This window comes from Morone saxatilis, unplaced genomic scaffold (genome assembly GCF_004916995.1).
Source record: "Morone saxatilis isolate NCDOM2014 unplaced genomic scaffold, NCSU_SB_2.0 Contig9, whole genome shotgun sequence".
Classification (NCBI taxonomy): Eukaryota; Metazoa; Chordata; class Actinopteri; family Moronidae; genus Morone; species Morone saxatilis.
In genome coordinates, this window is record NW_023340268.1 from 14864280 (window position 1) to 14875702 (window position 11423).

Sequence of the window (11423 nt, forward strand, 5' to 3'; positions counted from 1 at the left end):
CTCTCGTCCCTCCCTCCCCCCCCATCAGGCACATGGTATGGTCAATGTTTGGCAGTGGAGAGCTGTTGGCAACAATCATGGAAAAACAAAACAACATCAAAGATCTTGGCAACCGGAATACAGTATGATGCTTGACCTGCTTTCACAGCAGAATCTCTGGAACTACAGCTCTGGCACTCTGAATGAGGAAACACTGGAGATATGAAATAGACGGATGGCTTTCTGTGGGGATGAAATGTTAAAGATATGGATTACTGGCTTGGGCCGTGTTCAAATACGTTCAGCGCTGAGCATCCCTTCCTGATCAACAGTGAAATATCACACGCAATTCAGAGTGCGTGTCGAACCGAAAGGCGTATTGGCTTCTAATCTCTAGAATGTGGTGAGAGACAAACTTTCGGAACTGAAAGTCAGCTAGCTGTTTGACCTCTGAGGTGACAAAACTGGCCGTCTCAGCAAATAAGGAATGAAAGGAACACTTACTGATACATAGAAAAAAATCACTATCTAAAACACTGATAAAATATATAAAATAAAGCTTGAAAATAAAGTCTAACTATTTATGTATATGCTCATGAATACTTTTATATATTTTTATGTACACATACATATCTATTGTTTTATATCAATATATCTATTTAAAGTATAACTTAACTCTTGCACTTAACCCCCCAGAAGTTACTGCGAAGGCACAGATCTAAGCTCAGCGAACTTTAACAGAAAGGGAGTGTAGCGACTGCTGAACTTAGATCAGCACTAATGTCAACTTCATAGCGCTTATAGACGAGCGGCAAAAGGGGCAGGGCTTGGTTGCACTTCCTGTTTCACATGTTCTGTTTGCGTTTCCCCTCTCTTCTTTCATAACATTTGTTTTTTTGTCTTTTCTTTCTGTTGTTTTTTACAGTTAGCACCTTATGTAAGTCCAACAATAGAAAAAAGTAACGTGATAGCATATACGAATGTGCAAATGTACAACATTAAAAATACTACAAAGATACCTTTTTTTTTTCAAAAATACAGGTGATATAACATGGATAGAAAAAAATAATATAACAAACAAAGAAAAAAGATGAAAAAAAAAAAAACTAAATTAAAACAACTTAAAGCATGCACTTGATCCTTTAGTGTGTGGCACGGGTATAAAAGGGATCAGATGAGGAAAGTCAGGATAGGGCTATGTTTGGGGTAGTTGACTAGTGTGACCAGGGGATCTAGCCTTGAATCTTGCGCAGGATCTCGGTGGAGACGGGTGGGTGGAAGTTGATGGTGTGGTGTCTCAGGCCCTGCGAGGTCTTGTAGCTCTTGCCGCAGCGACACTTGAAGGGTTTCCTCACACGGATCTGCGTGCGGTGGCCATTCTTGGCGTGGTACTTGATACCGTTCACATTCTGAAGAGACCGGGAGAGGAGATACATAATGAAAGGGGAGAAGGGTTGCAAAGTAACCCTTTTTACACGCAAACTATGTTTGACACGCAATACTGACACGCAATATAACCTGTGTTCGACCCTTTCATTCCGGACTGCAGTCACAGGCGGTTCACTTGTTGACCCAGGTCTAACTATAGTACCTTACACATATACTGTATCTTGTTTTAAACAAAATAAATTACAGTATAACGTGTTATTTAGTGAACTTTAGGTGCTGTTTTTTTGCAGATTTTGTTACTTTTAGACAGAACCAGGCTAGCTGTTGTCAATCTTTATGCTAAGCTAAGATAACCAGCTGCTAGTGGTAGCATTAACACAGATTAGGATTGCAAACTTGAACCTGCAATTAAGTTTGGGAAATCCTAAATTAGCCACTTGCAAAATTAATTTAAAACGCATTTTATAGCATTACTGTTCATTATATTGTTTATTTGTTGCGTTTATTTGATTGGATACCCATTAGTTACTGATTATTATATAATCATTCTACAGTAACTGTTAAAGTAAAGTTATTGCAGAAACCCCTCTTCACCATTTTACCATTTGTCTTCACCTGCATCAAACTCTGGTCAGACACTGGCTGGAAAAGTCAGGTTGGAAAACACATGTGGACCCATTCAGATCAACAACAAATATGGCTTTATCCTACGTCACTGTTTTGGTCCAAAAAGGGTATAAGAGAGTAATGTTCCCACATCCATTAGTCAAAGAGCAGGGACTACAAGTTGAATGAGGTTTTTGTTACCAGCTGCAATAAAATTCAACCAAAGCAAATACACCATGATATATTTATCACTGCTTCCAATCACGACATTCTGGATTTATAATGTGTCCAGACATGTGATACTCAGACAAAAGCTCCAGTGTGGACGTCAGAAACTACTAAACCTCGTGTCCTATGGCTGCGTTGCTGTAACTGACTTCTCAGTCCTCTGGTATAGCCTTACCTTGTATCTCTTCTTACAGCCGGGGACAGGGCAGGCGAAAGGCTTCTCCTCTCCCCCGTTCATGCACATGGAGCTGAGAATGGACTCGGAGCTGATGGCACTTTCTGTGGTCCACGACTCATCGCTGTCCGACTCCTCATAGTCTACCTCCTCCTCATCATACTCACTGCCTGGGGGTACCATGGAAAGATGTAGAACAAAAAAAACAGTAGTCACCCCGGATGAAAAATGGATTGGGAGATACCCAAAAGCACATCATGACTTTTGAGTTTACCAAAGAGAAATGATACATGGCTTTTTATACTTCTCTCTATATTCTTTTGCTGCTTTGATTCATTAGCAGCCCATATGTCACTGCTAAGACAAAACAGCAGTGGTGTGCATATTCGTGTGTGTGTGTGTGTGTGCTTCTGTGTGCGCCTGTGAGTCAAAACGCAGGGGTTGGCACTAAGAAAGAGATCATTAAGTGGGAGTGATCCCCATTGCTCAGCCTGGAAAAAGTGCTTTGCTAAGTGCAGAACATTTTCCACTCACATGCATGCACACACACACAAACATCCACATACCACCTTACCTGAAATGTTCCCAGAGACAATCACCAATCACCACACACACACACACACACACAACACACACACAAAGACCCAACTGCACCCCCCACCATCTCACAGGAAATGCGCACCTCAGACAATGAGCGAAATGACTGGCACCCTTGGCCACATGTCAAAAGAGGACGGTCCGTGCGTGCGATGTGTGAGTGTGATCGTGGTGGTGTGTGCTGTGTGTGACTTCAACCCCTCTCATGTGGTGTCGTTAGTTGTGTGTGTGTGTGTGTCTGTAGCCGTGCTGGTGTATAAGCCCAGACCTAACACTACGTTTGTAACCATTTGGGCTGGAATTGGACATCTGCTTCTGGGCTGTGCAATACACGGCCCCATGCGAACACACAGCGTGACAGCTGCTATGTAATTAGCAGAGTGTTGACTGGTCTGCTCACTGCAGGGGCCAACAAAGCCAACACACAAACAACACACAAACACACACAAACACACACAAACAGCAGTAGACAGTGGTTGGCCTCTTCCACTTTCCGCTATGGAAGCAGATTTTCTTTATGATTCCCAAATTTGAGGAAATATTGGCATGAGAACGTTCAAACATCCAACTTATTACGAAATAACTTCTGTGGTTAAAAGTGAATAATTTGTTGTTTGCATTACTAAATAAAAGGTGAGCTGGATTGTTTTCTTTTGGCAGACATCTCGATGTTATGTTTTAATTTCTTCTGCTCGACTGAATTCCATTTACGTTACAAATATCTTCATTTGCTCATCAGGACACTGTCTGAATTTGATGAATGGGCTTCTGAGGGCGCAGTTCATACAATAACTGTAAGACTTTTCTGTTACTGCCGGTAAGGTTAATTTGCTTTAGTCAGTTTCAACACCTCCATTCACTCGACAAGTATGGGCAATCAGCCTTCTTCATCTCAAACACACATTTGATCGCACACACACACCTGTCGTACCTGTAGGTGTGCTGCTGCGGAAGGAGGAGGAGGGGGTGATTGGGGGCGTGACGGGAGGTGTCAGGTTACCGCTGGTGTGGCGAGGAGGCGTGGCCGTGCTGTTCCTGGACACTCCGCCGGTGATGGACAGGGACAGTTTGGGCGTGGCCTTCTTCTTCATGGTCTCCTGCTCCCGGCGCGCCGCATCCGTCATGAACCTGATGGCACACAAGGAGGCATCGTCAGCAAACCTCCCAGCTGACAACCATGTTGATGTCAAGTTGAGCACCTTATAAGTGGAGGCGATACTGGAACCTACTGAAATGTCAAACTTTATTCAAAAAATAAATAAATATTTAAAATACGTTAAAAGTTTAGTAAAAGTTTACCTTTTACTATCATTTACTACTTTAAGGGTAATTTTGGTTCATTACCACTTGGGTTTATTGTTTTATTTCTGTCAACAATGTAACTAATAAGCAGTGAGACGATCTGACGGAAACATGCCAGCAAGCCACATTATTTGGAGGTAAAACTGAAAGTGAGCACACCTGAGAAGTCGGTAAGAGTGCGATAAGAGAAAACTGAACCAGGAAGTCAGTCCCTAACTGTGATGGCTGTTCTAATCGCCTTTGTTTTCCCTCCCAAATAAGTCTGATAAGCCCACTGCTGGTATTTCTTGCCCCATCTAACTTCTTTTTAGCAATGTTGCGGAGTTCCAGGATCTCAGCAATTACCTTGCTGAGTACAATGGTATTATTTCTGAAAGGAATGATGATTAGACAAGCTGTGCCCTTAAGCAGAGTTTGTCTTCCTGGGATCCACATTTAAAAACTGAAAGATATGACCCCAGTTCAGTTGTGATTCACTGGAATAATACGTCAATAAACCTAACTGTAGTTTTCTTTATATCCTGCTACTGTTTGTGCTGTACCTAACAGGAACCTTTAAGGTATCATCTCATCTAATCATGGCTGTTCTGTACACTGGTGTTATGAAAGGGAAAGTCTGAGGTTTGAGAGGACATAATTGAGTTGCTGAATGAACTGCCCCTTTAAACATACAGTCATCACAACATTGTACAGTGAATACAGATGACATTTACAACCTCGCCAATGGAACAATTACCACAGAAAACAAACCTCATCCTGTCTTTCTCTCTCTGTTTTTACCGTTATTTTGCTCACTGCTGCGCCTCGGCGTGATTTAACGGGGCATTAAGTGGGACGTGACATATCGGTTCACCACACAAAAACACACACATGCCATAATTGTGACATGACACCTTTGGCTGTGCTGTTTGCAGCCCATGGAGTTAGGAGGAATTGTCTTCTGTGGTTTTTTAGTGCTGGTCTGCGGATGAGTCAGGGCTGTGTCTATGGGAAGACATCAGTCATTTGAGCTGTTCCCCGCAAAGCCACATGTACACACAGAAACACAGACTTTCACTGGTGGAGCAATGCTGCCCTCTATGGATGGACACCTTTGGTTGTGTGTGTACCTGTTGATGTAGCTTAGGGCCAGATAAGTGGGCTGCTGTTGCTCCTGCTTCTCCAGGACCCGGGGATCTGTGTCTGGGAAAGTGAGAGAGAAAGAGACATTCAGATTAATCACCGCTCTCTGTAGAGGGAAAATGTTGTGTGAATACTCGTAGTAAGTAGCTGACTCAGACATCTATTCTTCCTGCCAGACTGGCTGATAGATTACTTGATGTTTCTCACACTGCGTTCTCTGTAACTCTATAATATGCGAGAGCCTGCAGATACATTTCGGATACTTTCATAAGCGGCGCATTATTACGCCAGCACCAAGCCCCTTGTAATTTAGTGCCAATGCCTTTCCCAAAGTGACCCATGGCTGCTTAATCATCGCCAGAGTCTGAATGTGGTGAAGAAGAAATTTGTCCGAGAGTGAAAGAGCGACTTGGAGGCTGTGATGAATGTACACAGTGTACATTCATCACCGCACACACACACTTTTTCCAGTTGACTTGCTAAGTCAGTCACACTACAGTAGGCAACTTCCACTGCCTGAGGGAAGCAGTGCTAACTTCAAAGCCCCACCACCCACCCCCTGGGAAACAGGGGCAAGTGTGCATGAAAACACTGCGGGTGGGTGCATCTGTGAAGTACCAGTGCCATCAAGTGTTCAAGAGGGGAACATTCAGAGGGATCCACACTAAAGAACTAGTAGGTTTTAGGCCATGGAATGCATGGCTAAGTCTGTGTATGTGTGTGTGTGTGTGTGTGTGTGTGTGTGTCCATAATTGCAGTTTTGTATGTAATGGTTAGCAGATGTATCGCAATTCAGATCCAAGAACTGGATCATCTCTGTGCAACAATTAACAACACACTCCTGGACTCTCCCTTCCAACTAATCCCAAGTGTGTGCGTGTTTGCGTGTTGGCCTTTGGTTTTTCAGGCTTTCACACCTCATAATTAAAAGAGAATGCAGACTTCCCACTGTGCAGGAGAACACCAAGGAGACCAGCAAACACAAAAACAACCTAGAAACAAATGCATACTGCTGCTGCTGAGTAGAGCGGAGGCCTCCAATACATGTGAGTAACGAGTGTATGTTCAACAAAAACACTGAAAAAGCGAGGTGAGGAAAAAAGATAGCAGGGGCATGCATACACACACACACAAACACACTCTCACACACACACACACAGGCTTACACACATCTGAGGTGGTCCACAGAGGTGGTCCTTGACAGTCTTTTATAGCTGAGCCTTAATAATCCTACCTGCTGCTCAGATGTAGAGACCAGAGCTCTCTGCACATGCATAAGCAAGCGCACGCACACACACACCAACACTCATCGACCTACATCCCTGACGAGGCTGAGTCACGAGACATGACATGAGAGCTACGAGCATCTTGTGGTCTGACCTCTTTATAAACACTGAGTCTGAATATTTTGTAGCTTGCCCAACTTCCTTTCTCTGTCTGTGATGATGTTATAGGGATGACTAATGAAGCACTCAGAGGATATTAAGATGAATGAATGTAAATGTATGTAATGTTTAACTCGACTGGAACTGTAAAAACAAGCTCAGAAATGTATCGACTGTCCTCAAGACCATGAAAACAACAAACCAAAACTTTCTATATCTTTCTTGGTTAACTGATGAATTGTTTTGGCTATAAAATGTGACAAAATAGTGAAAAATGCCCGGTATAATTTCCCAGAGCCTATCCAAAAACCCTAACTTATTCAAACTATGGTATGACAAAGTAATGCATAAAACGTGGGAAGCTGGAAGCAGCAAATGTTTGCAACTTTTGCTTGGAAAAAAGAATAATTAATTATCAAAACAATTGTGGATTAATGTTGTAAATCAACCAATCATTTCAGCTCTAATTGATATGTCCAAAAAACTAAGATTACAATGTCCCAGAGCAATAAGTGGTGTCTTCAAATTACTCGATATTCCAAAGATATTTACTTCACAGTTACGCACTCGGAGAAAAGCAGGAAATCCTGTATGCAGGAAGTCAGTTAAATGTCATTTCAGCAAATGTTTGACAGACAGGTATTAAAAACAAGTACCAGAAGAAAGACATGCCAGAGTTAATAACTTGGAGCTCAGAGTTGTTGTTTGTTTTTTTTTTTGCTTTAAGATGAGATGAGTGTGTGAATGTGTGTGTAGAGAAGGAGGTGGGGTGTTGGTGGGAATGGAGTAAGCCAGGTGCAGACAGAAAGAGAGAGAGAGAGAGAGAGAGAGAGAGAGAGAGAGAGAGAGAGAGAGAAGGGAGAGGAGAGAGAGAGAGAGAGAGAGAGAGTTGCAGTAAATGTTCACCGGCTTTACGACTTCCGCTCACCTAGCAGGACAGGAAGCTAACACACTGCTGATCCTGCCGCTGGAGCAGGAGGGGCCCTGCGCATACACACACACACACACACACACACACACACGAACACACACACACATTTAGACAAACACACACGGTAAGCTTCATGAATATCAATTTTCACTGATTTAATTTGCACGTTTTACATCTAGCCTCTGCAGTACATTGCCAGCAGCTGACTCTGTGTGTTTTCCATCTGAATGTGTGTGTTGTGTGCATGTTTCTGTGCACGTTTGCTGCATGTCTGAAACATTTCAGGGTCTCCAGGGTCTATAAATATCTCCCTAATTAGCATTCCTGTCATTAAAAGCGGCAACCAATCAACAGCCGCTCCATTCACTTTAACACAGATGTCCATCTCTCACCAGCAGTGTTCTGCTGCCCCCTGCTGAATCTGTAGCGGCTCCTTGGCTCTGGAATACCCTGCTGAAGGCCATTAGATATAGACAGGCTGAGTGTGTCTGCATCTAAGACCCATTTTTACTCTCTGGCTTTTCATTGTGTGTGTTTAATTTGTTTCCTGTTTTAATCTTGCTTTATTTCCACAACATCTGTTATTCAAATATAAGCCTTCATGCTTGTATGTGTACACACATATGTCTGTTTGCGTGTGAACGTGTCCACATGTATGTGCACATGTGTACAGGTCTGTGTGTGTGTCTTTACATGTGTGCATGTGTTGAAAGCAGGCCAAGAATGCATGGCTTGTTTTGCAGACTGCTAATTAAGCCACAGAGAGCATTTTAACGTGTTTCTAGAGCAGCAGGCAACCGGATGGAGGGAGAGGAGTGGAGGAGGAGGACAAGGGGGATATGGGTGGGGGAAAAGGCAAACTTCTCTGTAATTACACTTCCCAGTGCTTGGTGGGGCGCTCGGGCCCTGCGACTTCCGAGAGCCAAACTGTGTGACTGTGTGTATGTGTAGCGTGAAAAGAGAGGGTCTGCATTCCAGTTTGGGATGCCAATCCACTAATTGCTTCGCTACACCCTGACAGGTCATTTGGGAAGTACGGTGAACGTGCACAAACATTCGCCTCCTTCCCGTGTCACACCTCTGAAAGTGGGATGCGAAACAATCTGGAAAGTAGGGCTGGGGTACATGGTAAAATCATTAACATGATATTAATGAAGGTATTTTAGGTATTGATCTATATCACAATATGGCAAATGGCAATAAAACAATTAGTTGACTAATCAACTAGCTGATCAACAGATAATATATCAGCAAATCATTTGATTACCAATTAATAATTTAAGTAAGATTCTTTTTTCCAATTGCACAGTTTCAGCTCCTCCATCGTGGGGATTTGCTGCTCTCTGTCATTGTCATTGTAAACGGAATATTTTAAGGTTTTGGACTGCTGGTCAGGCAAAACGTCACTGTGGACTTGCGATGGGTGTTTTCAGTATTTTATGACATTTTAGAGGCCGAAACAAAATATCAACTAATCAATCAATTTGATCAATAATCAAGAAACATCGTTACTTGCTGCACTAAATAATCAAATGTATGTTCAAAGCAATGCACTGTGCTCCACTGTTACGCATTACATCCCCTTGTGTGAAAGGCAAAAACTTAATTTATATTTACAGTTGGCTTGGACTCATTAATCAGGACAACAGAAAAATGCAAAAGGATGATAATAAAAGTTATTCAAACAATTATCAGTGTTGTTAAAAAATTCTTTTTCTATCAATTCACTGATTCAGTGATTGATTCTTTCAGCTCTGAAGACCATATCATCACAAAATGCTTTACCTGACAGTCAAACAATAATATCCAGTACTTTCTCAACATCAAAGACACTAATACAAAGACAAATTCTGGTAATTAATTCACTCCTTAGCTATACAATTATATCCTTATTAAACAACACAGGAGGGTAGGGCTTTTCCTTCCTGTTAATGACAGACAGGCAGAAACTGCCCTACCATACCATTGTGTTTGCGTTTGCCTTTTCTTTGAGCCAAGGCAGATAAAGGAACACAGCCAACAGAATGATTACACCTTTAGAACCTGCAACAGGTTAATTATCAGCATGCTTCAGCAGGGCTCAGCCCACACTATTACAACACAATGCTGACCCGACTCCTCATGTCAAGTCACATCTCAGCCTTTGATTCCAGCTCTAAAACCAAAAATCCAAGTAAATTCTGTCCAAACAAAGCTGAGATATTTGGGATTTCCCTGTGCTCTTATTTCCCCTTTCTTCTCCTTTCTTCCCACTTTTAATCTATATCTCCCTCCCCCCTCCTCTACGTTGAGGTAAGAGGCAGGTTTGTGCTTGTGCAGGTGAGAACAGAGCACAACGCTGCCGTGCATGCAGGCCAGGCGAGCCTGACATCATTACATTCCTCAGACCTTACCTAGATTCACCGCACAAAGCCTACGACAACAACCAAGCACCACACTAAACACAGTTCACCTAACCCACTTCCTCTTGCATTTAGCTGTAATCTAAACAGTACGGGTATATTATTGGAAGGCGGCTATCCTTTCTTCTAGGGTGAGGTCAGCCCCGAAGACCTACGTATGATCTAATTTTCTCACGGAAAAGGAACGCGACAGGCTCATCTGGTCTGTTTGCTGCCAGCTATTGTGTACTGTGTGAGAGGAGGCAGGAGTCCAAACAAGATACAAGTTGAGGTAATTGAGGTACACAGGGGGCCAAACCAGAGGCTGAAGAAAAAAAAATGTACATTTTTTGGATACATAGCTTATACGATATCCTACCACAAGATGGCGGCACAGTCTATGGTAATTACCATATGTTTCTAGCACAGGCATACACTGATTTCAGCACCCTGACCTCAGACCCACTAACTTACTTTTCACAGCTATTTATGTCTGATAGCAGAAGCGTGTTGTCACCTCTTGATTATCTGATTTATTGTGACTCTGCTTTTTCATAATCTGTTTGACCACAAACTGACCACAACCACTGCGATCTGTTATCCACAAAGCCTCAAAGTGCTTATTGGACGTCTCGCGCGAAGGAGATCGGGAGATCAAATTCTCTTATCTCCTGATTGATTGTTGATCCAACACTCCTGCAACTAAAGGGGGGAGTAAAGGGGGAGCCACTATCCCTCCCCACCCCTCTCCTCCCCTCCCTCTCCTTGCACATTCTCACCTCAATCCCCCTCTATCTGTCCCACTCATCCCTGTGGTAACTGATCTGCGAGCCGTATTGATTAGACTGTGTGTGATCTTGAACGCCGCTGATGACGAGCAGCTGCGAGCAGAGGGGCAGCTCATTAATCCAAGCGATCTGACTGGTAAACCGGCATTCTGCTCGACTGAGGGTTGGGGTCAAAGGTCAAAGAGCCAGATGGGGCATATATCAGTGCCTGTGGGGTATTGGCTGTGTGGCTAAAAAGACAATATTCTTGTATTTACGCCACTTTACACCCGTTAATTTGTTTACTGGTTGGTTTGGGGTAAACACTGGCGTCTACTTATAGCTACAAGTCAAAATGAAATGGTCATTCATAGTGTTGAACCCCCCCCCACACTGCCCCTTTGGTCAATCTGCAAGTGATCCATAGAGCATATGGGAGGAGGATGAAGAGTGGTCCACAACGCCACCACCCACACCACTCCACTTTCTCCTCACCCACAAACACACCCACAAAAAACGAGGAAGATGAAGAGTGGTCCACAACATAACACCCCCCCCCCC

At 43.2% G+C, this 11423-nt stretch overlaps 1 protein-coding gene across 1 annotated transcript in view; it reads right to left on the reverse strand.

Annotated features, from left to right (window-relative positions):
- Nucleotides 1–24: 24 nt before the first annotated feature.
- jazf1a (JAZF zinc finger 1a) overlaps nucleotides 25–11423 on the reverse strand; it is a 13277-nt gene continuing 1878 nt past the window's right edge. Inside the window, exons 2-5 of the mRNA XM_035681595.1 lie at nucleotides 5386–5458; nucleotides 3906–4102; nucleotides 2378–2547; nucleotides 25–1388 (exon numbers count right to left, since the gene is read on the reverse strand). Coding sequence (XP_035537488.1) covers nucleotides 1212–1388; nucleotides 2378–2547; nucleotides 3906–4102; nucleotides 5386–5458 — 617 coding nt within the window. The 3' untranslated portion in view covers nucleotides 25–1211. The remainder of the gene's footprint in view (nucleotides 1389–2377; nucleotides 2548–3905; nucleotides 4103–5385; nucleotides 5459–11423) is intronic.